This window comes from Labrus mixtus, chromosome 21 (assembly GCF_963584025.1).
Source record: "Labrus mixtus chromosome 21, fLabMix1.1, whole genome shotgun sequence".
NCBI lineage: Eukaryota > Metazoa > Chordata > Actinopteri > Labriformes > Labridae > Labrus > Labrus mixtus.
This window is the reverse complement of record NC_083632.1, coordinates 2,676,205-2,702,000: the sequence shown is the minus strand read 5'-3', so window position 1 is coordinate 2,702,000 and position 25,796 is coordinate 2,676,205. Positions and strand designations below refer to the sequence as shown.

General features: G+C 40.0%; 3 protein-coding genes across 8 annotated transcripts; 2 read left to right on the top strand and 1 right to left on the bottom strand.

Moving 5' to 3' along the window:
- The first annotated feature begins 1,383 nt into the window (after positions 1 to 1,383).
- calcoco2 (calcium binding and coiled-coil domain 2) lies at positions 1,384 to 11,070 on the top strand. 2 transcript variants are annotated; one of them, XM_061028142.1, is made up of 15 exons: positions 1,384 to 1,518; positions 1,992 to 2,157; positions 2,742 to 2,844; positions 3,238 to 3,398; positions 3,959 to 4,084; positions 4,196 to 4,321; positions 4,403 to 4,519; positions 5,562 to 5,671; positions 5,762 to 5,831; positions 6,802 to 6,969; positions 7,050 to 7,238; positions 7,846 to 7,962; positions 8,055 to 8,235; positions 8,519 to 8,544; positions 9,179 to 11,070. In XM_061028142.1, the coding sequence occupies exons 2-15, from the start codon at positions 1,993 to 1,995 to the stop codon at positions 9,341 to 9,343; spliced, it is 1,824 nt and encodes a 607-aa protein (XP_060884125.1). In that variant the 5' UTR covers positions 1,384 to 1,518; position 1,992; the 3' UTR covers positions 9,344 to 11,070. The 2 variants fall into 2 exon arrangements, with proteins under 2 accessions (XP_060884125.1, XP_060884126.1); XM_061028143.1 differs by lacking the exon at positions 1,384 to 1,518 and having other exon boundaries at positions 1,973 to 2,157.
- Positions 11,010 to 14,706, bottom strand: snf8 (SNF8 subunit of ESCRT-II). Its single transcript, XM_061028144.1, has 8 exons — positions 14,593 to 14,706; positions 14,451 to 14,501; positions 13,620 to 13,758; positions 13,418 to 13,522; positions 13,177 to 13,249; positions 12,903 to 13,044; positions 12,644 to 12,718; positions 11,010 to 11,568 (listed from the first exon to the last, which is right to left on the bottom strand). The coding sequence occupies exons 1-8, from the start codon at positions 14,641 to 14,643 to the stop codon at positions 11,431 to 11,433; spliced, it is 774 nt and encodes a 257-aa protein (XP_060884127.1). The 5' UTR covers positions 14,644 to 14,706; the 3' UTR covers positions 11,010 to 11,430.
- A 2,064-nt stretch (positions 14,707 to 16,770) lies between these two features.
- Positions 16,771 to 25,601, top strand: msl1b (MSL complex subunit 1b). Of its 5 annotated transcripts, none has more exons than XM_061029108.1 (9): positions 16,771 to 16,880; positions 17,454 to 18,135; positions 18,224 to 18,423; positions 19,516 to 19,877; positions 19,981 to 20,048; positions 20,157 to 20,224; positions 22,071 to 22,195; positions 22,288 to 22,360; positions 23,882 to 25,601. In XM_061029108.1, the coding sequence occupies exons 2-9, from the start codon at positions 17,527 to 17,529 to the stop codon at positions 23,970 to 23,972; spliced, it is 1,596 nt and encodes a 531-aa protein (XP_060885091.1). In that variant the 5' UTR covers positions 16,771 to 16,880; positions 17,454 to 17,526; the 3' UTR covers positions 23,973 to 25,601. The 5 variants fall into 5 exon arrangements, with proteins under 5 accessions (XP_060885091.1, XP_060885092.1, XP_060885093.1 ...); XM_061029109.1 differs by lacking the exon at positions 16,771 to 16,880 and adding an exon at positions 17,019 to 17,171; XM_061029110.1 differs by lacking the exon at positions 16,771 to 16,880 and adding an exon at positions 17,053 to 17,149.
- Positions 25,602 to 25,796: the final 195 nt, after the last annotated feature.

Sequence of the window (25,796 nt, the reverse complement as noted above, 5' to 3'; positions counted from 1 at the left end):
TTTCAAAGTGTCATTTAAAAAATAAAATCTTATGTCATTTCTACCATGAAAAAGATAAATATTCACGTATTATGTGACATTTTTTAGGTTAAAAAAACACAAAAGAATATATTTTAGAAAAGATGATTGGCAAGATCCAAGATATACCATCAAATTAAAAGCTTTATTACACTTTTATGTAATGTGACATTTCTGTTTTTAGAGTTTTAAATATTGCACAGATGGTTCTCCTATTGTTATTATATCACTATTATTCTACAAATCATATTTTAGTTGTTTCTTACATACTCTTTACTCTCAATGGGAATTGTTCAACTCCAGACAGCAATACAATATATAATATTTTTTATTCTTCTTTTTGTTTACAATAAACTTTGTAATGATAAATAAACAGAGATTTCAAACATGCCTAAATAACAGAGGATATAACGTAGTGAAGAGTGTGGCTCCCTCTTGTGTTATCAAACCACAATGCTGGACAAAAAGCTGCAACTCGGTCAAAATTACCTACATGTCCCATGATGCAGCTCGACTGTTTACGGAAAATCAGAAATGGGACAGCGTGTCTTTGATTTGAGCGCACATGTAAACAAACAGTGACGGAGTCTAGTCTACACTGCAGTAGTGACTCCATTCTCTGCTATTTGTTTTTCAGATATACATTTATCACACACGACCAAAATTATTCTCTGAGTTGTCTGAAAAAACATGGCAGTGCATGGAGAGAAACTTTAAAGTAGAGTACAGCCCATTTGTGTGCCCTTACTTAAATAATAATAATAATACATTATAAAACGCAAACTTCTTCTAAATTTAATTTGTCAACAAACGCAAACATGCCTAAATTAACTTAGTTTTTTTTTTATCGCTACAGATATAAGATAATTTTTTTTAAAGAAAGGGTTTAGTTCACAAGAGAATATAATATATAATTTACTGCAAATTTTTACAGTTAAGTTCTCTCACAAATAACTTTTTTTTCCACCTTTATAATAGAAAATAAAACAACAAAAGCAGGACAGTCAAAGGTCTTATCTGGAATCAAAACATGCATAATTTTGTTTTTCTCTAAAGCTTGAAAACAGAGGTTTGACCATAGGGTTTGACTGACTTTGTTTGGCCAAATAATGAAGGTAGGCTATTATAAATATATCCATTTATGTCACTTTTTTGGTTTTGTTTTGGGTTTGTGTGTGTGGGTTTTTAATTTCTTTATTTTTTTTATGTGGGTTGCTTGTTTTTTTGTTGTTATATTTTTCAATAAAATAAAAGTAAATGAATGCAAAAAAATAAATACATCCATTTTCATCCTCCATTAGAATAACAACCTTTTTTTTTATCTCTCAAAAGATCTATGTATATTCTAAATAGAGAACTTTACGAGCCGGAAGTGCTACGTTGAAGTTCTATGCTTGGCAATACAAATATCCGAGGAGCACCTGAACGCAGCACAGCGCCTTGTCCTGGCAAGAGGAGCTGACGGCTGATCTCGGTGCTGAGTCAAGTGACAGCAAACATGTGAGTTTGTTTTCTTAATCCCAACATTTTAACTAACTTTGGGAGATTATTCACACAGTTTGTAGTCAAAAAAAAAAGATGTATCAAATAATAACTTATACAACCTTTCGGGTGCGGTCTAGGCTTGTTAAGTTTCGATTTCTTTTATTTCCCTTTAAACTCTCATTAAAACAGATGTTATGTCATCTCTTGGGTAAATGAGTCGTTTATTTAAAACGTATTGGGGTTTTTTTGACTCAGGAAAGTTTTAATGGAGTTGATTATGGAGTTGATTATGGATTTGTGGCAGTTTAGAAATAAAGTGAAACTAGGATTGTAACTGCGCAGGAACAAAAACATAAACAGGAAATGTGAATCGTTTTAATGCACGGGTTATGTTTCTGGTGAGGACACAGATCAGCTTGTAGCACCTGCTGTCATCAGTCAGACTCGTGAAATGTTGTTTTCTCATCAGTCTTTATATATTTACTCAGCATGGAGAGCCCCACAGAGGCAGCTGACTCCGCAGCGCACACCTTCTCCCAGGTGGTGTTCACGGACATCCCTCACACATATCCACCTTCAACCTGCGTCACCTGCTGCTTCAACCTCACTGCCTCCTTCCAGCCGAACTCCAGGGACTGGGTGGGCGTTTTTAAGGTATGGTAACACAAAACCTGTCCTTGAAACAAGTGTTTTTTAACTTTATAATAACTTTTTTTTTTTTTTTTAATATACAACAATTAGTTCCGACCGAGCAATCTGATTGGACAAGAGGCATTCCATGAGTGTCACAATATGTATCACTCCTCCTCAGCCAGGACGTCTGAATACTTTTAAGTGACATTTAAATCTGACGTTGTTTTTTATTTATTCATCAGCATCATCCCTGAGAATCACACAACAGACTCTAACTTCATGAAAAAATAAATTACAAGTAAATGTCCATATTACAAAATAGCTGCTCTGTGGTAACCATGGACACCAACAGATATGAAGAGTGGTAGAACAGAACGTTTGGGTTGCTTAGTAACAGATAGTTTAAGTTAAACTGTGGAACTAGTTGAGTTTGAGTTAAAAAATAAAATAACCTGTTGTTGATTTTTAACTTTTTAACCACAGTTTACTGCTTGTTTAATTGTTGTTTTAAAGTTCTGTCACTACAACAGCCTGCGACTGAATCACAGCAGCCCTGATATTCACTACGACGTCACTCCCTCTCATGTGATATTGCTTAATTACAGGTTGGGTGGAGCACAACAAAAGACTATCATACCTTCGTGTGGGTGGAGCCATGTGTTGATGTTGAAGGCCAGCAGTCCGTGACGAGGCAAGCTGTTTTTAAGGGTAAGAATAAATAGAGTTTCACTTGTATGCAGGGTTGACGTGTGGTCATGTTTGTAGTGCACACAAGTTTCTAAAAACTCAGAGAGTCTGATGTGTAAAAATGATACCAGGCAGCGACTCTTCAGCTTGTTTTCATGATCTGCTGATCTACCGGCTCTGTATTGTTGACATAGACTCTCAGGGATTTCATATCTGGACCAGTCTAATCATGGACGAACATTTTGCTTTCCTAAAAGCTGATACTTCCAGATAATGTTTATTACAGTTTAAGTGAAAAAATGTTCCCTGCAGAAAATCTTCTTTCAGCCTCATCTTGAAAAAACATCAAAGTATTTTAAGATTTTGTTTTCAGTGCTGTATTATTATTATTATTATTATTTTTCGCCCTGTTAGATTACTACCTGCCCAAAGATGAGAATGAGTTTTACCAGTTCTGCTACGTGGACAGTAGCGGCCAAGTGCGAGGAGCGAGCACCCCGTTCTGTTTCAGAAACCCGGTGGACATGAGCCTGGAGATCATTCCTGAAGACGACCTCCTGGTTATAACAACACAGGTATCAAATGTTTCCCTGCAGCTTATCTCTGCCAAGCACTGAATTGTTTGTCGTCGTTTGCACATGGGATAAAAATAAAAAAAAGAGTTTCTAAGTCTTATGAAATCATTCAGAGAAAAAGCCAGCAGCAGTGTGTTTGATAAAGCTGTTAAGTGATAATAACTGACTATGGTGGAAGTCATCTTGATTCTCTTGCTTTTTTGGGATTTTTTATTCTTGTTTTTTTGGGCAAATTGTTGCCTTTATTAGACAGGACAGCTGAAGAGAGACAGGACATGTTGGGAGGAGAGAGAGAGAGGAGATGACATGCAGGCAAAGGGCCGAGGTCAGATTCAAATCCACGGCCGCTGCGATGAGGACTCTGGCCTCAGTACACGGGGTGTGCGATTTAACCGCTTGGCTATCAGGCGCCCCCTCATGCTGTTTTTAAACTTGCACTTAGGTCACTGGTTACTGATTTTTTTATTTATTTAAAGGTACAACTGTTTAAAATGGAAGTCTGAAAGCCAAAGTAAATAAAGCTTTTTATTGACTTAATGTGTTTTTTTTTTTAAACTCAGGATCAGGTCGATCAGAGCGTACGGGAGAAAGCTGAACTGCAGAGAGAGCTGGATCAGAAAATGGCTGAAAATGAAACCTTAAGAACCGCTCTGAAGCAGGAGCAGCAAGAAGCCGCCAACTGGAAGGTCTAAACACTTTCTAAAGGGACAGTAAACGAGATTAGCTTATCGTGCAAAGAGAGAAGGCAGTTTATCTAAGTTTAATGTTCGACTTGTCTGTGTGGTTCGATTCCACAGGAGCAGAAGGAAACGGACGAGAGAGAAAAGAGCCGGCTGGTCGAAGAACTGGATCAAATGATGAATCAGAATAAAGACTTGAATAGCAGCTTACGGCAACAGCTGAAGGAAAACGAGGAGTTGATGGTTTGTTTTTTTTTACTGTATTTTACTGAAATCTGAACTCTGCTTCGGTGCAGAACTCTTAGCTGTGATGTTTCCTCTCAGGTGAAGATGGGCGAGCAGCTGACAGAGCAGATGCAGCAGGATCAACAGCTCGAGGAGATGGAGCTGAAAAAACTCAGCGACAGCTTGAGTGGAGACGGAGGAGCGAGAGACAACGAGGTAAGAACATATCAAGGTGTGTGTAAGACTTCCACATTTAGGATTTTGGATTGTTATGTCTTCATTGAGAGATGGGACAGTGGATAGAGTCAGAAATCAGAGAGAGAGAGAGAGAGAGAGGGGGGAATGACATGCAGGAAAGGAGCCACAGGTCGGATTCAAACCTTGGCCATCCGCTTTGAGGGCGCACTAACCACTAGTCTATGGCGCCCCATTGACCTTCCTTTTACATGTGTTTGAGTCCAGTACTTACATTATTTTCAGATATTTTTAGCCCGTCAGCGAGGAGGTTGACAGACCGTTCTTTCATTTGAATTAAATGACCATTGCTGCATGCACCATTTCTTCTGTCTGCGTAATTATGGCAGTATTTCTCTAGGTTATTTTTTATTTTAAAAACATGTTTTTTTTAATCCAGGAAGTAGTCCCTACCTTGTGCTTACATTTGCTCTGTTTCTACTCAAAATGTTTGTTTGCTCGCAGCTATATTGTTTCTTCCTCTCCGGTTTAAAACCTTCTCCTGTCACTCGGGTTTCTTTCTTCTTCTCGTCTGCTGTTGGATTTTTTTTGATGATATGCTATCGATATTATCTAATCAATAGAAATCCAGGTATAGGGTCGACCAATTATGTCATCTCGCCCCTGCTGTTGGTTCTACAGGAGGCGGAGCACAGGACATTTTTGCAAGGAACATTATATTTAAGTCACGACAGGAAATGATTCCCACACTTTTTTTGGGCGGCTTTTTGGACCTTTGTTTGAGAGATAGGAGAGTGGATAGAGTCAGAAATCAGGAGAGAGAGAGAGGGAATGACATGCATGAAAGGAGGCACAGGTCGGATTTGAGCAGGGCCAGCACCCCGATTATTCCCATACTGGATTCACATCTACAACACATCAACTCCCAGAAATCCTCGCTACTCGAAGACATATTGAAAGTCTTATCTCTTGTTGTTTTGATTGAAAGACTCACAGCAGCCTCGTTTACACACTGAGAGTTTCAAGGCTGAGGAAAAAGTCTCTTTTGTTGATTTGTTTTCAGAAACACGCTCAGGAGAAATACGACCGCGCTGTGGCAAAGATCAACCAGCTGAAAGCAGAGCGCGAGGAGCTGAGGGGGAAAGTTGACACCCAAAGTTTAGAGGTTACAACGTGAGTTAGTCATACTTTTTATATCTAATTTCATCTTTTAAAAAACGTTCAGGACAATAGCAGATGTTTTTTTCTTCGTGTGAATTTCAGGCTCAACTCCAAAGTCAGAGAACAAGAACGAGAGCTGTTGAAAATAAAAGACAGCGTCCAGCTCCTACAGGTGAACCTGGGGGCGGGGCATATATAGAGCACACTTTTAATTCTCCCTGACTTCTCTATCTGCCTTTTTAGCAATGCTACGTGTAGTTTAACAGAATCACAAGGACATTTGGAGAACAGAAAACATAACGCAGCAGGTTCATTACATGCATGGTAGCGGTGCATACCGTCTGTGGTCGTGCAGCAGTCACAGGATATTAACCCCCTCCCACTGACTCCAGGTGAATTCTCCGGGTTATATCCTGCTGCGTTCTCACATCAGCTCACTCTGACTTCGATTAAAAACAATACTAGGAGGTCTGGCAGGAAAAACTCCAGGTGAAGTCTGAGTAAAATATTCATCTGTTTGTGTTCACACAGGAGATTTAAATATCAGGAGTTTTTCAGGGGTTTTCTTGCAAGTGTGAAAGTAATACATGTTTCCTCTAACACTCATACTGAAGCTGATGTGTTCTTGAAACAGATCAAAACAGATGAAACTATCGGGGTTTGTTTCAGCTCCTCGCACAGCTTCTATTAAAAGTTTCTTACACAGGAGGAAACAGTGCATGCTTGAGTATTGGAATATTTTTTTTGTTTAATCCACATCAGGATGGTGTCCGAGGGATTAAGTCCAAATTAATCATGAAGGCCTTTAGCCTACAGACAAAAAAAAATGGCTTACTAGCGTTTCTTAAGGTTCAAACCAAATCTTCAAAAGACTTCATAAGCTGGCGCACATGTTCTCATGAGACCAGGACGCTAAGAAGGAGCATATGGGTGGGGTGGTGGGGGGGTCATTTTCTATGTCTCCATCCATAAATGGTATGTGACACCCTAAAAGACTGACTAATACTGAGACTCACACTCATCACTGTACTGCACTGTCTCGCTGTGACACCATGAATTATACAAACATTCATGCCTTTAGGTTTTACTTCCAGATCCAGATCAAAACTCTGTTCTTATAATGTGTCTGTTACCTGCTGCAGGTGGACCTTCAGAGCAGTGAGAAAGAGAAGGAGCGTCTCTCTGTGGAGCTGCAGAGGCTGCAAACCGTCGCATGTAACACGGACGACCTGAAGAGAGAAAACCAGGAGTTAACCAGGAGACTGTCACAGATGGAGAAGCTGCAGAGCTATCCCGATGACGACCTGAGGGTACTCGTTTATTTTAGGTCAAGAGATTATCTTTAAATGATTTCTTTCCTTTGTGCTTAATGCTGAACGTCCTCTCTCAGGGGGAGATTCAGGCGCTTGCCGGAAAGCTTCATGACACTCAGGGGAAGTTGGCGGCTGAGAGGGAAGAGGCAAGGATCGCAAAGAGGAAGGCGCAGATTCTGGAGGGAGAGCTGCAGGAAGTCCGGGAGCAGCTGAGGAAGGTGTCCAGTATTTATGAAGAGGCTCAACGGATGACCAGCAAACAGGAGGTACAGTATCAGAATACATCTCCACCTCTGTTAGGTTTATCTGCTCATCATCCTGAGCTCTTTTTTTTTACCTTTTTAACCCAGGATCTGAGCTTTCAATTAGGGCCTACAGGATACGAGAATGTAACAGTCAATGAGATGGTTTAATATTGCGATATGATCAGGAAGTACACCGCCTGTGTTAGCAACATGATCCTCCTGAATCCCAAATAAATCCAATAAGCAGGTTTATACACCACTAAGATGGCACCAATTCATCTTATCATAGCTCAAGCTTCATCTGACTGCTTGAAAAAAGACATGAAAGACGGCCATTATACCAAGGTTTAATAATTCAAATGTACACATGCCCAGTAAGAAAGCAGTGGTTGTTTACGTTGAATAGTTTTTCTCATTTAATGCATTACTTTTTCTGTTTGTTAAGTGCTCACAATATTGATGAAAGCAGGATTAATTGCACAGCCCTATCTCCTATAAATTAAACTTTAATGCAACGATATTTAAGTCAATAGTCTGCAAACCCTCCTCCTATTAGGTAGTGTGTAAGTCAGGTTGTGTGTGTGCTGCAGTGCAATATAGTGGCTCTTATCCCTGCATTGTTTTCCAGCTGAAGCTCAACGAGGCACACCAACTGATCTTAGAGAAAGACTGCACCATTGAAGAGAAGGACGACATTATCAAGCTGGAGACACAAGAGAAAGAAGAGCTGGCCGGAGAAAACCAGGTACATTCAGAAAAAAAAAGTTAATTAAAAAAAAATAATAATAAATAGTGCTTTTTGTCAATCTCAAGTTCAACTGTTTATCGTCTTTTTAGAGTCTCATGAGAGACATCGAGGGTCTGCGCAGACTTAACACTGAGCTCCAAGCTTCTCCCCACGTCAAGCCACCTCAAGCCCAGCCTGAAACCAGCTTCCCACCCGGCACTGCTGCAGCCCCACCTGAATGGGAGGAGCTGGAGACAACTGAACAGGAGGAGCATCAGTACGAGACCATAGGTAAGACACGGGCTCCGAAACAGAGAAGCCATGGAGCCGGGATCAATAGATCCTCACAGGACTCATCCTTCTGGTTGTTCCAAAGTCGAGCCTCAAATCTAAAGGTGACTTTTGCTGTCGGGGGCTTCTCGACTTTGGAACGACCTCCCTGATGTGACACTGTGAGGAGTATGTACAATACAAAATGTACAATAGCAGGAGCTCTAACCCTGAAACATACAAACATTAAATGCTTTTATTTGTTGATATTTTACGTTAACCCAATATCCCGTTTTTTTTGCAGCGAGCATTGCAAACCCAGAGGAGGAGGTGAGTCGAATCATTTCATCATAGTTTTCAGAAAATGTGTGCTCAAACAGGCCGTTTGGAGATTTTCCCTTCATGACATCACAAAGGGCAGTAGCCCCTCCCCCAGGTGGGTGACACTCCCACAGCTAGGTGTTTGTTCTGAACCTCTGAGTCTGCCTTCTCACCGTAAACAATAGGACATGGAGCGAGAAAGACCGAGACCACCCGAGCCCTTCCAGAGAGGGGGCGTGGTCAGACACAGCTCATTTACATATTTAAAGGTACAGACACAGAAACAGCCTGTTCTGAGCAGGGCTGAAATAGAGGGGTTTATAGACATGATCAAATACAGGATCAGAGTGGATTTAGAACAAGAAACTTCACACACATGTTTTGAGGAGCTCTGAGACTTATTTAAACTGGTTGAAGAGGAGGAGAATATGTGACCTTTAATTTTTTTTAAAACTAAACAAAATATTTATTCTGACACTGGGACAAAGTTTATGAAGGTGGTTGCACTCCGTTCCTCATGCTCCAGCCTGAGAGTGACTCGTCTGTTTACGGTTTATTTTCGATGTGGACTTTAAACATAATCCCCTCCTCATTCCGTTACCTCTCCTAAAGTTCCGTTTCTATTTCGGTTTTCTGTCCGCAGCCGTCGCTGGTGTGTCGTCACTGCCAGGAGAGCTTCCCTGGAATAACCCCCGAGGAACTGGAGCAACACGAGCAGAGTCACAGAGTTTGCCCGTTCTGCACGATGATCTGCGACACCATGGAGCAGGCGGTGTTCGAGGATCACGTCTACGGACACGAGCTGTGAGAAAAAAACCACACCGGGTCGCAAAAAAAAGGTTACATAGTGTACACGTCTGAAGGAAAATAATGTCTTACAAGCTGTACTCATATCTCTGTTTTACACACGACTCATTATGAACATTTTCCAAAGCATACTGAAGTGAAGTGTGAAGTTTTTTTTTTTTTTTACCTTAAACAATCATTAAGAGTCCATTCTGTGTCCCGTGTGCACGAAGAATCAGCTGGCAGAAACCTGAAACCGCCCCGAGTTATGTAATCCATCACAGCGAACAGGATGTCCTCGTTTATTTTGGTCGTTGAACTCAATTGTATCGCAAAGTGGATTTGTATCAGACGGGTCTCGAGCAGACCGCCACATTACCAGGGTGGCTTTATGTGGACCTTTTTTTAATGTTTTCCTTCCTTCATAAGCAAAATAGAAAAAGATAGGTGTGTAGGAGAGCAGTGTGTCCATCAAAAAACTTAAAAGGTAAACTCCCGCACACTGCCCTAGGGTTGCTCTAACCCTTTTTTGGTAATTATTGAAACCGTGGTATTGAAACAGGTATCGATATTGTTAGATTTTTCAAACCTGGTGACATGACAACCCCACTTCACCTCACACCCTTGATGCACAAAAACAGAAACACAAGCAGGCAGATACACAGAGCTCTGAACACATGATCCCCCCCCTCCAGGCTCATGCCTCGCTGAGATAATAAACAAGATAATGAATCTGAGCAGACGCTAATTGTCAGCTGTCGGGGAGGATAAATTCTGGACGCATTTCAGTCGGTACTTAAAAAAAGGTTCTGATGCGATCCAGCGTAACACACCTCCTGTTATTGACATAATAATACCGAAAGAAGGCAGGAAGTAAACGTCAAGGTTTGGAAGGTATGATTTGTGAAACGCTTGGTATTCTTTGGGAGATAAACAGCTCTTATCGGTATGTAAAAATTATTTTAAAATACTGGATAAGATTTGATTTAACCGAGTAATGACCTTTTATGTAAACATTAATTATTTGGAGTAACCATTGGTACGTTTAAAGCCGAGTTTATTTACCTGACTGCTTCGTTTACTGCCTGATTTCGCAAAGATTATGAATAAGGTTAGTTCGTCCTCCCCGTGTATGTAGGCTGCAGTCCTCCAAGCGGGTCCAAATCCGACCTGTGGCTGTCTTTTTCCTCAGCCTTGAAACTCTCAGTGTGTAAACGAGGCTGCTGTGAGTCTTTCAATCAAAACAACAAGAGACAAGACTTTCATTTTGTCTGAAAGTAGCGATGGTTTCTGGGAGTTGATGTCTGTATTGTAGATGTGAATCAAGTATGGGAATAACTGGGATGCCAGTAGTGTAATGATTAGAGCGCGAGCCCCATGTACAGAGGGTATAGTCCTCCAAGGGGGCGACCCGGGTTCAAATCCGACCTGTTGCTAATTTCCTGCATGTCATTCCCCAATCTCTTTGTCTCTGTCGATTTCTGACTCTATCCACTGTCCTATCTCTCAAATAAAAGGCATAAAAAGCCCAAAAATAAACCTTAACAAAAATAAAATAATAAGATTATGAAGTAACCAAATCATGCCGAGTTAATTCACCTAAAGTTTCTGTTGATTTTAAAGTGTATATAACCGCAACATGATTCATTGATTATGTTACAAATGAAAATTGTCAACTAACAATTCACTTGAATATATGTTATTTTGCATTTATTAGTAATAAAGTGATAAAAGGCTGACTTGACGAAAGCAGCATGTTGAGTCTTTATTTAAAATGTTTGTCTTTTTTTTTTTTTTTTACAAGAAAACTTAACGTCTACATTTGTACAGAAAGATTTATACATTAACACCCCTAAACCGCGACACCAGGCAGACCACGGGGAATTCTCCAGCAGCGTTGTGGAAGTGATCTTTCTCTCGGTGACTTGTTGCATAAATGCCACGAGAAGCGCTGAAGAAAGTGTCCCCGCCTTGTGTCCAGAAAATGACCTCAGAGGAGAATCGTCCGTCCTGCCAGCCCCAGTTAAAGGAGCCAACTCCATCACATGATCCCCGTCACCACCAGGCACATTTTGTTTACCAACAAGTCTCTTGAGCTGTCAGCGCTTCTCAAGGCGTCATCTGATTGGCCTCCTCGGGCGTGACATCACGGTGGGTGAGCTCAGAGAAGAGAGCGGGCAGCCAGTACTGAGCCTCTCCGGGGGCCTGAGAGTCCAGCCAGGCCAGGCCTTCCTTCAGCAGGTGATCCTGGAGAAGTGAAGACAGAGAGCTGCATGTTTAAGGTTCAGCAGGTTGACCATACAGTCGGACTTCTGAAAACCTGTTTAATACCAGAAACAAGTCACATCTTTTTCAGAACATATCAAGAGCAGTGAAAAGGATTTGACCTTATTATTTAACATTACAGGCCTTTTATTGATCTCTTCCAGTACCTCCTGGCAGTAACAATAATCCAAAGACCTGTGTTTGATAAATACAATGACCTCTGGGAGTTTCTCACCGTCGACTCAAAGCTTATTTTAGTACAAAAAAATTATATACCCAACCTGCCTACTGCTGAAGAGAGAAAATCTTTTTCTCTCGTCAGCGTCAGTCGTCTCTCTAGACTTTTGTAAATGAAAAGTAGACATTTTTAGGGCTGTCAGCGTTAACTAGTTAAGGTCTGAAATTAATCGTATTTTGTCCCTTCAGGCTCACCGTAGATAGTGGTCCTCAGTGTCTCCCTATAGTCACAGTGATGTAAAAGAAGGACACTGCTGCGTCTTTCAATGTCTCATTTGACTGTAACAAACTCTCAGACAGCTCAGCTGACGGGTCCAAAGTAATATCCACCTTATGACATCACACATTGACCTTATGACATCACACCTTGACCTTATGACATCACACATTGACCTTTGTTACCGTGCCTTTGAGCTGTTTGACTTCAGTTTGGGATCTCTAACCACTTCCTGTTTCTGTTCATGTCTCAACAATCCATCTACCAGAAGGTCCTTACTTTATTTCAAAATAAAAGCACACAGCAAGTAAAGTACTCTCAGCTTACGACAGAACATTTAAAAAATAAAAGCCTAACAATTTGTATACTTAAATTCTCTGCTAAGTGAATTGTAATGTTAAATGCCAAATAATGAAATTTTAAACATGCAATTAAAAATACAATTAATTAGTAAAATTAAGGGGCTAATCATCCTTAAAAATGTAAATCGTTTGACAGCCCTAGAAGTTTTTCAATCTGAAATTGTCCGAGTGTGCAGGTGCCCTTCCGGTGTTTCAAGTCAGACTTACATATATTGACCCAAAAGAGCTGGTTTTCACTCACCAGGACATGACACGCCCGCTCCTTTTCCCATTTCAGACTGTCCTTGATCTCACTCACGGTGACATAGCCCTTTTTCTACGAATGAACAAAGAAACAAACAGCCATGATCACTCTTTGGAATAACATCTCTTCAGGCAGAAAAGCTAAAAAAGATGGCTTCATTAATCATCTGTTAAAGAATCAGATTTATTTTTGACATTCAGACACACAGAAGGTTTGTGTGAGTGTTTAATTCAAACATGGCAGGGCTGCGTCGTACCTCGGCCAGCTGGAGAACGACGGTGTGATCCATGTTGAGTTCTGCTGGTACTGATTGGACCAAATAAGAACCACCAACAGGTATCATCCCGAAGCCGCTCCCCATCACCTTCAACTTCTTTATGGCTCTCACCAAGTCATCTCTGGGAATTCACATAATTTATGATTTAAACAAATCACACAACCATTGGTTTTAAATTGTCCAAAAATGTCATGAAGGTCATCTTGGACAAAAATTGATCAAATTAAATCTAAATTAAATAAGAAATACGTACTGGCTCACATCCTGAGCGTATTTCCCTCTGCCCTTCAGCACTCTCTGATGAAGTTCATCCAAAGTAATAAGCCCTGAAAAAGAAACACACACAAACATTTAAAATCCAGGAACATAGAAAAGGTTGAAGAATCATCTGAAAGCCACAGAGTTCAGATCGACACAAAGTTGCCGTTGTTTGCAGAGTTTGTGTCGGCTCGATGTAACTTCTAACACATTTAGTTTCTAGGGAAACTACCAACCTCCATTTCTGTGTTTCAGGGCCAGGCACACTTCAATAATCTGTACTCCGAGCTCATAATAGAAGTCACCAACGCCAAGCATCTCAGACCAAAAGCCTTTTCCAGCTGTGTGAAAGAATAAACAGATTAAAGTGGTTAAAGGTTATTTTGAATAACAAATGTGCGACCATAAAAATGTGCATTAGTTCCGCATGTGTCTCACAGGCGAGGGGGTCAACTCCGATGGTGGCACACATTTCCTGAAACTGAACCCTGAACTGGGAGCTCTTTCGGATTTCTTGTTTGTGTTTGCTGGCGAACTCCTCCAAGTTTGACTTGAAGGTCTCCAACTGCTTCGACATCTGACAGGAAACAGAAACAGTTGAGGAAAAGATTCATCAGCAATTTGTAGAAGTTTACACAAATAATCCCAACAAAACAATATTAATTTCATTGTTTGCCCAATTGAAAATATTTTTTCACTCAAGCAAGCCTTTTATAAGTACAACTTATTTAATCTAAGCTTATTTTATCTAATCTATTCTGTTTAATGTGTATTTTGTATTTTGAGCTTACTGCTGCAATGCCTGAATTTCCCCTCTGGGGATCAATAAAGTATTATCCTATCATATCCTATCCTAACTTTAGAAGATAAGATAAGATAAGATAATCCTTTATTTATCCCACAAAGGGGAAATTTACATTGTTACAGCAGCAAAGAGCAAAGATTGCAAACAGAAAGTGAACACAGTACAATTTATATAAAAAACGAAAAATTAAGAATGTACAAAAAAATAGATAGATACTAAAAATAATAAAAATAGTAAAAATAATAAATAAAATAATAAAAATAATACATAAAACAATAAAAATAGTAAAAAATAATAAATAAAATAATAACAATAGTAAAAATAATAAAAATAGTAAAAATAATAAAAATAATAAAAAATAGTAAAAATAATAACAATAGTAAAAATAATTTAAATAAAATGGTCGGTCGTAAAACTGAAACTTTTTTTTTTTTTTTTACAATTTTGTTAACATGAGAACTCACTTGGACAATTTGGTCCTCTGCAAGAACATTTCCTCTTTCTTTATATTTGGCCTGTAAATAAAAAAAACAAAATCAGTCATAAGACAACATAAACAATGCAGCAACCACATAAAATAATATAAAACTCTCTATGTCACATTACCTCTGCGAGCTTCTTCTTGGCGATGGCTCCAGCACCGACACCTCTCCGCATTTTGATTATTATTGATGCTAATGTTATAAAAAAATATAGAATCTCAAACTTCCAGTAATTAAATGGTAGAAAACCGACTAAGCTAAGCTAACCAAACAAACGCTAAATACAACACATTCCTTGTGTTTGTCACAACCCTCCGCTAAATACGCTTTTCTATTTTACGATTAATCTTACATTAGCAGTAGACAGTTACATTAACACCTAAAAAGGACTTAACATTTACTATTTTTAAGAAGCGAATGACGCTGACAGTGAATTTTAATGCTACTTTGGTACAACTGTTACCATTTTGAGTCTACGGAAGTAGCGCACTTCCGGGTTAGTGACGCGCATGTTTATTTGACATCGCCCCCTGGTGTGTTGGCGAATATTGCAGGCCAGTGTTATTCAAGATGATGTAAATTCTTAATGATAAGAACAGAAGTAAACACAGATTAAAGAAATACACAAATAAATTGCTAATGCATTAAAACATAACAGGGAAAAAAACCATTTCGGATGACATAATCAGTTTAATTCAAAATAACACTAACTGAAAGCAAAGTCATCTATGACTCTATAGTAAACACTAATATGCAAATGTTTTAAACTAAAAGAAAATCTGTTCTCTTCCCTCCAAAATTAATTACCCCATAAAATAACTATTTAACAGCAGAAAAATATGTTGTGAAAAAGCAATTCCTGTCCAATCAAATTCCACATTTAACTGCTGTTTCTTAAAAATGTGTAAGGAAAGTCTCCTGCTTAAATTCATTTCTACCTTCAATGTATGAAGGGAAACAAGATAAGACCACAAGAGTAATAGACGACCAAAAGCTTACACAGCACTGCCGTTATGACTCTGAAGACTGAAATTTAAAATGAATAACAGCTGAACAAAAATAGTCCTTAATTGCCTGCAGAGGTAAAATTCTTTCATAAAACTAAATGAGGGAAGGATAGTCGACAAAGATGACAATGTTATTTGTAATTTTTAAAACATAAAGTCTTATGATGCGAAATATATACTTAATTCAAAATGTTGACACAACACAGTGATGGTCAATTACTTCTTTAACTCCTGGTTAGTTTAAACACTTTTTGCATGAATGTGAGAGAGAAAAATCACGATGGAAATATAACAAAGCAAGCTGATTGTTGAGCACTCAGAAATATGTCAATAATGACATCATTCATTTTGTTTGTGACTGTTTAAGCATACATACGAAAGTCATGTTTTCTACTTACATGTAGTGTTTGTTTGTTGTCCTGTCAATCATTTTTGGAGGGAAAATCTGTCAGGCCTACAGGAAGTGTTTAAGTAAACTTCCTGGGTGTGTCTCGAAGGTTAAAGGGGCGGAAATGTTTAATAAATGAGAGCTAATCAATAATAAAGTCCGCACTTTCCTGAATTAATACAGACACATAAAGGCTGAATTTAAAAGTGAACACATGAAGTTGTCAAATTGGATGTTTGAACAGCTACATGAGTTGATTTTTTGTATGTTTATTTCCTTGGAAACGAAAAACTCTTTTAAACAGGTGGTGTGAAAGGTATTTACATATATATATATATATTTAAAGAATGGTTTCAACTTAACAAGTTTAAGCATAAAATTCTTTAAATCTTTTCTTCAGGTTAATATATTTGTATGGGAGGGGGGGGGGGGGGCGTCGGTTTTGTGGTTTAATTTGAAACAAATGTTTCATGTCATGTACGTCTTTGTAACCTGCTACTGGATGCTTTGAATTTCTGTCTATCTATCTATCTATCTATCTATCTATCTACAGTGTATTATAATAATAATAATTTTATTTATTTAACCTTTATTTCTCCAGGAAAGTCCCATTGAGATTAAAAACCTCTTTTTCAAGGGAGTCCTGGTCCTAATAATAATAATAATGATGATAATAATAATAATAATAATAATAATACATTTTATATATAAAGACACTTCACTTAAGACAATGTACAAAAGTTAATATTTTTAAGATCAAAATAGCAGTAGGATAAAACTAACCAACAGCAATATGCAAACAGCAAAAAAAAAAAAAGCTTTATCATATATATATATATATATTTATATATATTATAGGTCTCTGTCTCCTCCTGTTGGCTTCCTTCACCTCAAAACCTTCACAACACAAGAAATGGCCATCAAACAAATTACGCATGCGCAGTAGAGGGCGCTTTAAAATAAGTCTTAAGGAGGGAACATGAAGGCAGTTGCAGGTGGACTTGAATAATTGCCGAGGTAAACTGGAAAACACACATAAATGCCCGCTATTGGACTCGACTCAGGCCGATGTTTGAGTGTTTCTACGCGGTCGTTTTGACTGCTTCGCTCCGGTTCCGCATTTTGTTGGTTTTTTAAAAAGCAGCCGGCTAACGTTAGCTAGCACGCTAACTAGCTCGCTAGCTGTTATTGTTTTTCATGATTTCAGCGAGAACCAAAATGGAGGAGATGTCTGCTGCCAGTGTCCTACACAGCCACTCCCGAAGCCCTGTTCTGAAGCCCTCTCAGTAAAATGTCCACCATGACGCAGTAGTGTTGAATTTATTTGTCTAAATGTGTGTATTTAATCTTTAAATGAGACCCTGTGTGGTTTTTACTGCGGTGCTAACGTAGCTTAGCTTGAAATTCAAACCCGGCGAACGGTTTTAGGAAAATGTTGCCCGGGTTGTGTTCCGCGTTTTGCGTTGTAGTTTTCTCCGGTTTGTTTATGCATGAGTTGCCGGTGTTCTTATTGTTCCTCCACGTCAGATACAGTGCACCTGTAGTGTCACAGACAGCAGTAACACATGTTTTAATGTCTTTGTTCTGCAGGACGGCGGCTCACTCCTCATGGGAGGCAGCAGGGGTTGAACTGCGTCGCCGAGGCGTTGCAGGATGAGCAGCCATGACTCTGAGAGCCACGCTGTTTTCAAACACAGGGTTAAAGCAGGACACTGACACCGTCGACTTTAGCAAAAAGCATTTCGGGGCCGCCACTGTGAGTCCCGTGAGCTTAAAGAGGGAGTCCCGGGACTTCGTTTTCGATGTTCAAAACGTGCAGGGGGGCGAGATCCCGAGCAAATCAAAGAACTTAGAGCAGAATTATATGACCAGCAAAGTTTCCCTCGCTGCCACAGTTGCAGAACGAGTTCAAGGAGTGGGGATTTTGTCCCCCGTCAGACAAATGGGGGGTGAGGGAACCCCGGTGAAAGGTAAACCCCTCTCTGCTGACAACATGGATAACACTCAGATGACTGTGAACAATAACCCCAAGGATGGTGGTGCTGATGACAGTGCAAAGGGGGTTGTCCCTGGAGTCCTTGGCACCGCATCCATTGAACTCTCGTCTGAGGGCAAGTGGAGGAACATCAGGAAGACCCCTGCTAATCCCCACACGCAGGCCAATTGCCTCCGGCAGATCCTCCTCCTCCAACTGGACCTCATCGAGCAACAGCAACAACAGCTGCAGTCAAAGGACAAGGAGATCGATGAGCTCAAATCAGACAAGGAGACGGTATGTAACTTTTTTTTTTTTAAACAAATATTGTCTTAAAACGTGTTGTTTTTGAATGCATAACATTTGTCTTTCTCTTCTTCTGCAGCTGCTTGCACGTATTGAGCGCATGGAGCGTCGCCTGCAGCTCACAAGGAAAGACCCACCACGTGACAAGCGCCTCTTCCAGCCCCTGGAGCCATGGACCCCCGACAAAGAGGACATGTGGGATCTGGACACAGAGGAGAGTCAGCAACCCAACCAAGCCACTCCGCTCCCCTTCAGTCGGGGTGGCAAGGGTCAAAAAAGGTAAAATAACCGATGCCTGTCAGAACTGGACTTTGCTCATCCTCCTTATACTAAATGTAGTGACCAAGTTTCTGATACTTTCCAATAAGACGTGTTATAAAATACAACTACAGTGACTTTAATGATCAATGTTACCAAAAAGCTTCAAACAAACTACAAATCTTTAATCATATTTTAACTTAAAGCTGCAGCGGTGGTCTATTCAAATTCACAGGTCAGAAAAGACTGAAGTTTTTAAAGCTCCTTTTGGAGTCCCAAAAACATGCAAAAGTTACCTTTTTGTCTCTTACAGCGTCATGTACAGGTATGTGATTTAAAAAAAAAAAAAACAAAGTAGCATATTACATTGGAATATCTATTTCATAAGACAGGTGTGTAGGAGAGAAATTATTCCATCAAATGATCACAAGTAAACTCCTGCATACACTCTAAACTGCACAAATGCATTGGCAGCGTCTTGGCCAATATGCTACGTGCAATTTTATTTTTTATCAGTCAATTTATTGAACATGTTAAGATAATATCAACACAAAATAAAAAGGAAAAAAACAAACTGGGTCCATAGCAACAAATAAATTAAGACGTCATTCAAGAGTTTGTTTGTGATTATTTATAACTGAAACAAGAAGTCACTGAAATATTGGGTGCCTAGGACTTCTAATTTTGTTGCCATGGTATCAAAACATGGTATTGTTGTGGCGCAGTGGTTAGTCCGCGCGCCCCATGTATGGAGGCTATAGTCTTCCAAGCGGGCGGCCCAGGTTCGAATCCCGCCTGTGGCTCCCTTCCCGCATGTTTCCCCTCTCTCTCTCCCTGATTTCCAACTCTATCCTCTGTCCTATCTCTCAATTAAAGGCACAAAACCCAAAAATAAGTCTTTAAAAAAACATGGTATTGTTATGGTTCGATTTTTACTTGTATCATACAGAAGTTTGAAATTTGGGCCCTAAAAGCGACGGTAGGAAAGTTGATGTAGACAACGTGGAAAGGTTTTAATTTATTGGTTCAAACTTTGTCTTTTTGAAGACAAAAGAAGTGGAATTCATCTCTTAAATCTCTTCTCAGTTTTGTTATTTCTTTTTGCACTTACAGGAAATCTTGCTTTGGAGACCCAAAAGTCCAGAAATCTCGGGGTAAAAGTTCAAAGCTCAGCCCCCAGAAATCAGAGCATCAGCCGGGCTCTCCCAATCAAAGAGAGCTGCGGAGTAAGGAAACCCCAGAGAGTCTAGTCCCTATGCGGTCAGGGTCCGACAGGGACATTATGCTCCCGTGTAAAGAGGAGCCTGAGCTCAGCTGTCAGATGGAAGATCTGCCCTTCATGTCTACTACAGAGATGTACCTCTGCTGCTGGAACCAACCTCCTCTGTCCCCTCTGCGGGAGACTTCCCCTAAAAAGGAAGAAGAGGTGGCCAGTGAGTGGACTCCTCATGTAGTACATGATATGCTGATTGTTTGTAAGCCTAACCTATATCCCATCTTTAATCACTATATCCATCAAATGTCCTCAACAAACTGTCAGTGAGTAACTTCCTGTCCTACCTTCTTTGAACGTCTCAGTTCCATCATGGAGGGAAAATCCCATCGAGCCCCTGGAGGAGGAGGACGACTCCGGTAACCCCGCAGAGGTGAGACGCATCCTGAATCTACAAAAAAGTTAACGATGCTAACCCCTAACGAGACATCACTGTAAACAAATCAAAACATTTAACACGTGGATTTGTGCTCTCTTCAAGCCGCTGGACGACGGTGTGTTTCTGAAACGCCACATGAAGCTGGAGTTGGACGAGAAGAGGAGAAAAAGGTATAAAGTCAAACGTTGATTTAAGATTAGTTTAAATCAATCTACAGTTTTATCTTGAGCCTCACTGATACTGAAATCTTTAGTGGGGAAAAAGTAAAAAATAATAATGTGGCACTAAGGTAAATGTTACATAATTAAACTTCAGATTCAGATTATTTTATTGTCCCACAAGGAGAAATTTGTTTTGCAGTGGGAGCACGCAGACGACGACACATACAAGGACAACATCAACAATAAAATCAAAATTTTAAAAAACAGACAACACAACATGAAAAGATATAAAACATCACATTAAAATCAGTCAAGAGCTCAAATCAAAATAGACATGTTGACTAAGGCAGTGAAGTGCAATGTGGAGGTGTGCATATATGCAGTTAAATGTGCAAGAAGAGCAACCTAAGGCCTGATATTTAATATACGATACACTTTATTGTCCCCTTGGGGAAATTTGTCTTGGACTCAAGTAATATATCACCAGAAACACCAGCTGCTGGTCGCCACAAGAGCAGCGCCCTCTCCACACCGCTGCAGATTCACTTGATGTGATATAACATATAAAACAAAGACGACACACAAGTAGACGTTTAAACTGTAAGAGAAAGATTAAAATAAAAGTATACTCCTAAAACTGTATTCTAAAGTGTACAGCAGAAACGGTGAATCAAATAGTTAAAGTGGGTGCAAACCAAGCGGTGACATCCGGTGTTGAAAAGTGAAGCCGATGCTGGAAGTGCAAAATCCTGCAGTTCCTCGAGTGTCCACTAGAGGCAGGCTGCAGGAACACCGGAAGTAACATACACACTACAGGCAAAAAATAGTTATTCAGCAGAAATAAACATGTTTACAGCCAAAAACAAATAGGTCTGATTAGTTATTGTCATCATGGACACACACTGTACGGGGTGAATTCTTTCTAATGCGTCCGTTTTGATTTTATAAACTAATTACTTTATTGATCCCAAACTGGGAAATTGTTGTGTTACAGCAGCAGGTTATCAGCAAATAAAACAAAATAAGAATAGATTCAAAGTAAATAAGCACTTACTAAGTACTTCTTATTCTATTTTTTTATATTTTAAGTTAAAATATAAGAAGAGATGTATAATAATGAATGAGATTTATATAGCGCTTTTCTAAATACTCAAAGACGCTTTGACAGGAAACAACAAAAAACAAAGCAAAAATTAAGAGAACAATACAACATAGAAGTAGTGTCGAGGGAAGAGGATGAGAGTCAGTGGTTGTAGACAGTGATGCTGCTAGTTTAAAATATGAAAAATTCAAAACAACTTTTTTTCAAGCTTGTCAACTGAATGTAAAATGTAATGTAAAATATTTACTGGAGGTAAGAGATGTAAATGTGCAAAAACAAAGATGACAGTGTACAGCTCTCAGAATATTTGTCAGCAGTGTTACAAAAACCTGGTCAGATGTAAAATATATCCTTACATATGTACATTTAGAAGTAGTTGTGCTACATTGAATGAGCAGAGGGAATAGCTTATGGACAGTCGACACACAAAAATAAACTGTTAAAGTGACTGTGAGTATTATCCCCTGGTGCTTTTTTCTGTTTAATAACAAACTTTTGATGCAAAGTCTGAACTATGAGGATGAATTTTGAAGGTTTACAGTGTACAACATCTGATCACATAAAGGATGAATCATTAGATTATCAGCGGCTCCTTCAGGATGTGATCTGTGTTGAAGTGAAGCCTGCAGGAGTCAGATAGTCACTCACACATGACTCAGCAGCTCTGTTGTTCTGAGTGGGCTGGTGCAGAAGATTCATCACTTCTGTCCTCTCTCCTCCTGACATTTTTATACATTTCTTTTTTTTTTTCAGATGGGACATCCAGCGAATCAGAGAGCAGCGGATGTTTCAGCGCCTGCAGCAACGCATGAACAGAAAGAAAGTCGTCACGGAGACCGAGCCGGAGCTTTCGTCCTTCTACCCCGACACTGAAGATGGTAAACAAACACGAGTACGACAAGTGGCGTGCGTCGTTGGGCTGTTTTAAATGTACTTTAAAAGTTAACTTTCTCGTGTGTTTGTGTTCCAGTTGAAACTATCGTGATCACTCCCTTCTTGCCCGTGGTTGCGTTTGGCCGGCCGTTGCCCAAAATGTCACAACAGTAAGTCAGAGCTGCAGTTTTTTCTTTTTGTTTCATCTCCTGACTTACTTTGGGGATTCAGTCAATTCTGAGGTACACATTACAACATTTTCTACCCACCTGGATTCCTCCACTCTTCTCGTAGATCGGCTTTCAGTAAAAGTTATTTCTCATCACAGGGTAATAATGTTTGATCTGTACGGACATGAGAAAGTTTGAATCAGCATCAAGTGTCTTCATAAAGCTAGAGAAGACGCAAATATCCAAAGTCCAGGAGGCGCTCCTTCCTGTGTGGCTTTTAATGTCTTTGTAAACATGAGTCAAACGGGTGTGGTTTCTTTGGGGCAGAAAAAGTGCTGGCTGACGACAGTCTCTTGACAGCTGAGATTATTTCTCTCCTTCACTCTAGAAGCATCAAACAGACGATTCTTGTCCTCCCACTTTGTGTGGATGATGAGCTTAGTAATAATGATGACTCGGATCAGACATGGAGCATGGAGGATGTTGGCAGATGATGCAATGTTGTTTAGTGGTTAGTACGGAGGCTAAATCCTCCAAGCTGGCTGCCTGGGTTCAAACACGCCCCGTGGCTCCTGCATGTCATTCCCTAATCTCTCTCTGTCCTCAACGTCTGACTCTGTCCGTTGTCCTGATCTCTAAATAAAGGCATAAAAAGCCCTAAAATAAAATGTAAAAAGAACAGCGCCGTTCTGATTGGTCAACAGGCCGTCTTCTGCTACAAACGCTCTTTCCTCATTGGGAGCAAATTGAGATGAAAAAGAACCCCAGGTGGACACGAGACCTTAGACCTCATTAGACTCTGAGCCAAATGTCTCGTCTGTTTCCCGCTCATCCAGAGAGAGTACACAGATCAGTTTTAGGAAATATGAAAAAGAGCAAAAAGAAGACTCAAGCTCCATTTAGAGGTGATTTAAAATACACTTTCAAACGTTTTCTACAGCTGCATCACTCCGGCCTCACAAACTGAATTTCAAACATCTTCACCACTCACATAAAGACGACAATCATTTCTCACACTTCCCGTTTTGAGAGCTGAGAAGCCGTTTCAAGTACAACTGATGCCTGTACCTTTGAAACAGCATCCGGTGCTGATAGGTCGGTGATGTCCACACACAAGAATCCAAAGTGATTTGCATATAACAGTGCGGACAGTCTGTCCGTCTTGACCTGATTTGTGAAGCAAATCTTGATCGGCCTTCATGTTGAACAAAGCGGTTGATTCTCTTGAGTGCAGTGACCGTTTATAGGACGCTCTGCTGTAAGATTTCCCCTCGTGTTTGATCCTTTTATTGTCTAAAACAAAAGATCTGATAGCTCTGAAAATGCACGACCCCTCCTGTCTTTTTTCAATTGAATAGTCTCCAGCTGTGAGGAGCATGTGTGAACAGCAAAATCAGGAGAATATCCGGAGCATCTAGATGTTTTCAGGAGTCCAGATGAGAAAACAGATTTAGTCTATTTGTATTTATTTATGTTGATTTTTTTTCTCTCACTAAGGTTAAATATTTCTCCTTCTTCCAGGAACTTCGAGCTGCCCTGGCTGGACGACCGGAGCCGATGTCGCATCGAGGTGCCCAAAAAACACACGCCCCACCGGACCTGTCGGAAGTGAATCCCACCTGGCGTTATCGGATCAGAGACGTTGCTCCAGATTAGAGAACATTACATTTGTCTTGCCTTCTGGGAGGATACATGACACATCACCCATTGCTAAACATCTAAAAACCTGCTGTTGCTTTGAGTCTGTGTGTGTGTGAGAGTTCTCCACTCTCAGGTCTCCTGCCGAAAACTACAAAAGAAAATGGGAGACGGCTTCCCCATGTGTGAGGAGGGGGGGGGGGTCGCTTGATAGATCTGGTGTCATTTACAGTTCTGAAAAAGGGAGATTAAACGCTTCATGCAACAAGATTACAGTCCACGTGTTTGCAGCTTAACAGTTATGTGCATGTTCTGTAACATGTAGTCGCAGCCGTGCCATCCTTAATCAGATTTCCTCGCACAAAAAAACGGAGTTCAGTCTCTTTTTGAAGCATAATCACCTGACTTGGCTCTTAATTTTTTGAGCTCATTCATGAGTGCAGGAAAGAGGATCGGCTGCTGCTTTGACTAAAAATACGAGCTTGAAATCAGTATGGCTACAACTTGTTATCCTCAGTGGTTGTCCTCGCTCTCAGGACAAAAAAAAAACGTCAATCTGGCTGTATCGCGCTGTGTACTGCTTCTTACTTCAAATCAGATTTTTAATCAATGTTTGGTGTGATATCAGGAGTTTTGAGCCACACGCAGCATGACGTCATCAAGCCAGTCGGATGTCAGAAAAACATGTAAAAGCAGACGGATGATCGTTCTGCGTTCATGGTTATAAAAAAAACAAACAGCACGGATACTTTGACGGGTGATTCCTCACGTTCTGTTCCCTGGTTTGTTTCTGTTCTTTTTTTTATTTTCTATGTGAGTTGCATGGACTCTATTTAGCTGTTTATAAATAGTCAAAAAGAGTTAGCATGGCTTAACCCCAGCGCGGAGATTAATCTCTGCTCATCGGGCTACGACAAACTACGACATATCGTTCTTGAAAGCATGATTTCCGGCTGCTCTGTTCAGTGAGAAGTGTTCGGCCTTTTTCCTCGTAATAACCCGATCGAGTAATAACAAACAGTGCAAGTCTTGATCTTGAGTTTTCGTGTGTCCGATCTTTACGCTTTACATCCAGTAAATATTAGGCGAGTTTATGTGTACGCACCGGTCTCTTGAAGACGCCAAGAGAACCCGTATTAGACGATTAAAAAAACCCGCTTCCTAGCTGTAGTTGTAGCGATGTTCTGCGGTATGCTCTCTAACATGCGGCCAGTTAATCTCTCCCTCTCTGAGTACATCTCAGTTTACAATCGCTGTGTGTGATTTCTTTTCGCCCTACCCGCCCCCCGCTGCGTTTGCTTAAAAAAAAAAACCCGTTTAACACGATGATGCAAAAAGGCTTCCTGCAGCTTCAATACTTCTTCAAACTGCCCGGCGTGCTGCGAGTCGGAGCAGACGTCGGACATAAAAACAGTTGATCTTGTTTTTCTGTACATAGCTTTCAGAAACAAATGTACATAAAAACATGGCTGTTATTTTTTTATTATTTAAATGTTGGAAAGTGTTCAGTACATTCAATATTGTTCTATGATTGTATGTCGACAAAATTGACAGTTTTGAAAGTTAAAATTTTTTTGGAATAAAATTAACATGTCTACGATAACGCCATGTGGTCGTGTGTGTTTATGGTTTGAAACATCTGGAAGTGTGTGGTTACTTAAGAGAACATACTGATATATCTGACAGCATTGAACCATTTTGAAGCATTCAGATAAGGACAGTTTAAAATGTTTAAGAATAAAGCTGACAAAGGTCAGACTGCAGAGTCAGCAGAATGAGAGGTAACAGGCGTATTTGC

Bases quoted from the DNA above. Each gene is read 5' to 3' on its own strand.
- calcoco2 (XM_061028142.1), top strand. From the start codon at position 1,993: ATGGAGAGCCCCACAGAGGCAGCTGACTCCGCAGCGCACACCTTCTCC. The intron at 7,239-7,845 runs GTACAGTATCAG...ATTGTTTTCCAG, and splicing joins GGATGACCAGCAAACAGGAG to CTGAAGCTCAACGAGGCACA. The intron at 8,545-9,178 runs GTGAGTCGAATC...TTCTGTCCGCAG, and splicing joins TTGCAAACCCAGAGGAGGAG to CCGTCGCTGGTGTGTCGTCA.
- snf8 (XM_061028144.1), bottom strand. From the start codon at position 14,643: ATGCGGAGAGGTGTCGGTGCTGGAGCCATCGCCAAGAAGAAGCTCGCA. The intron at 13,523-13,619 runs GTGAGACACATG...TCTTTCACACAG, and splicing joins CGGAGTTGACCCCCTCGCCT to CTGGAAAAGGCTTTTGGTCT. The intron at 13,045-13,176 runs GTACGTATTTCT...GTGAATTCCCAG, and splicing joins TACGCTCAGGATGTGAGCCA to AGATGACTTGGTGAGAGCCA.
- msl1b (XM_061029108.1), top strand. From the start codon at position 17,527: ATGACTCTGAGAGCCACGCTGTTTTCAAACACAGGGTTAAAGCAGGAC. The intron at 19,878-19,980 runs GTAAGCCTAACC...TGAACGTCTCAG, and splicing joins ACATGATATGCTGATTGTTT to TTCCATCATGGAGGGAAAAT. The intron at 20,225-22,070 runs GTATAAAGTCAA...TTTTTTTTTCAG, and splicing joins GACGAGAAGAGGAGAAAAAG to ATGGGACATCCAGCGAATCA.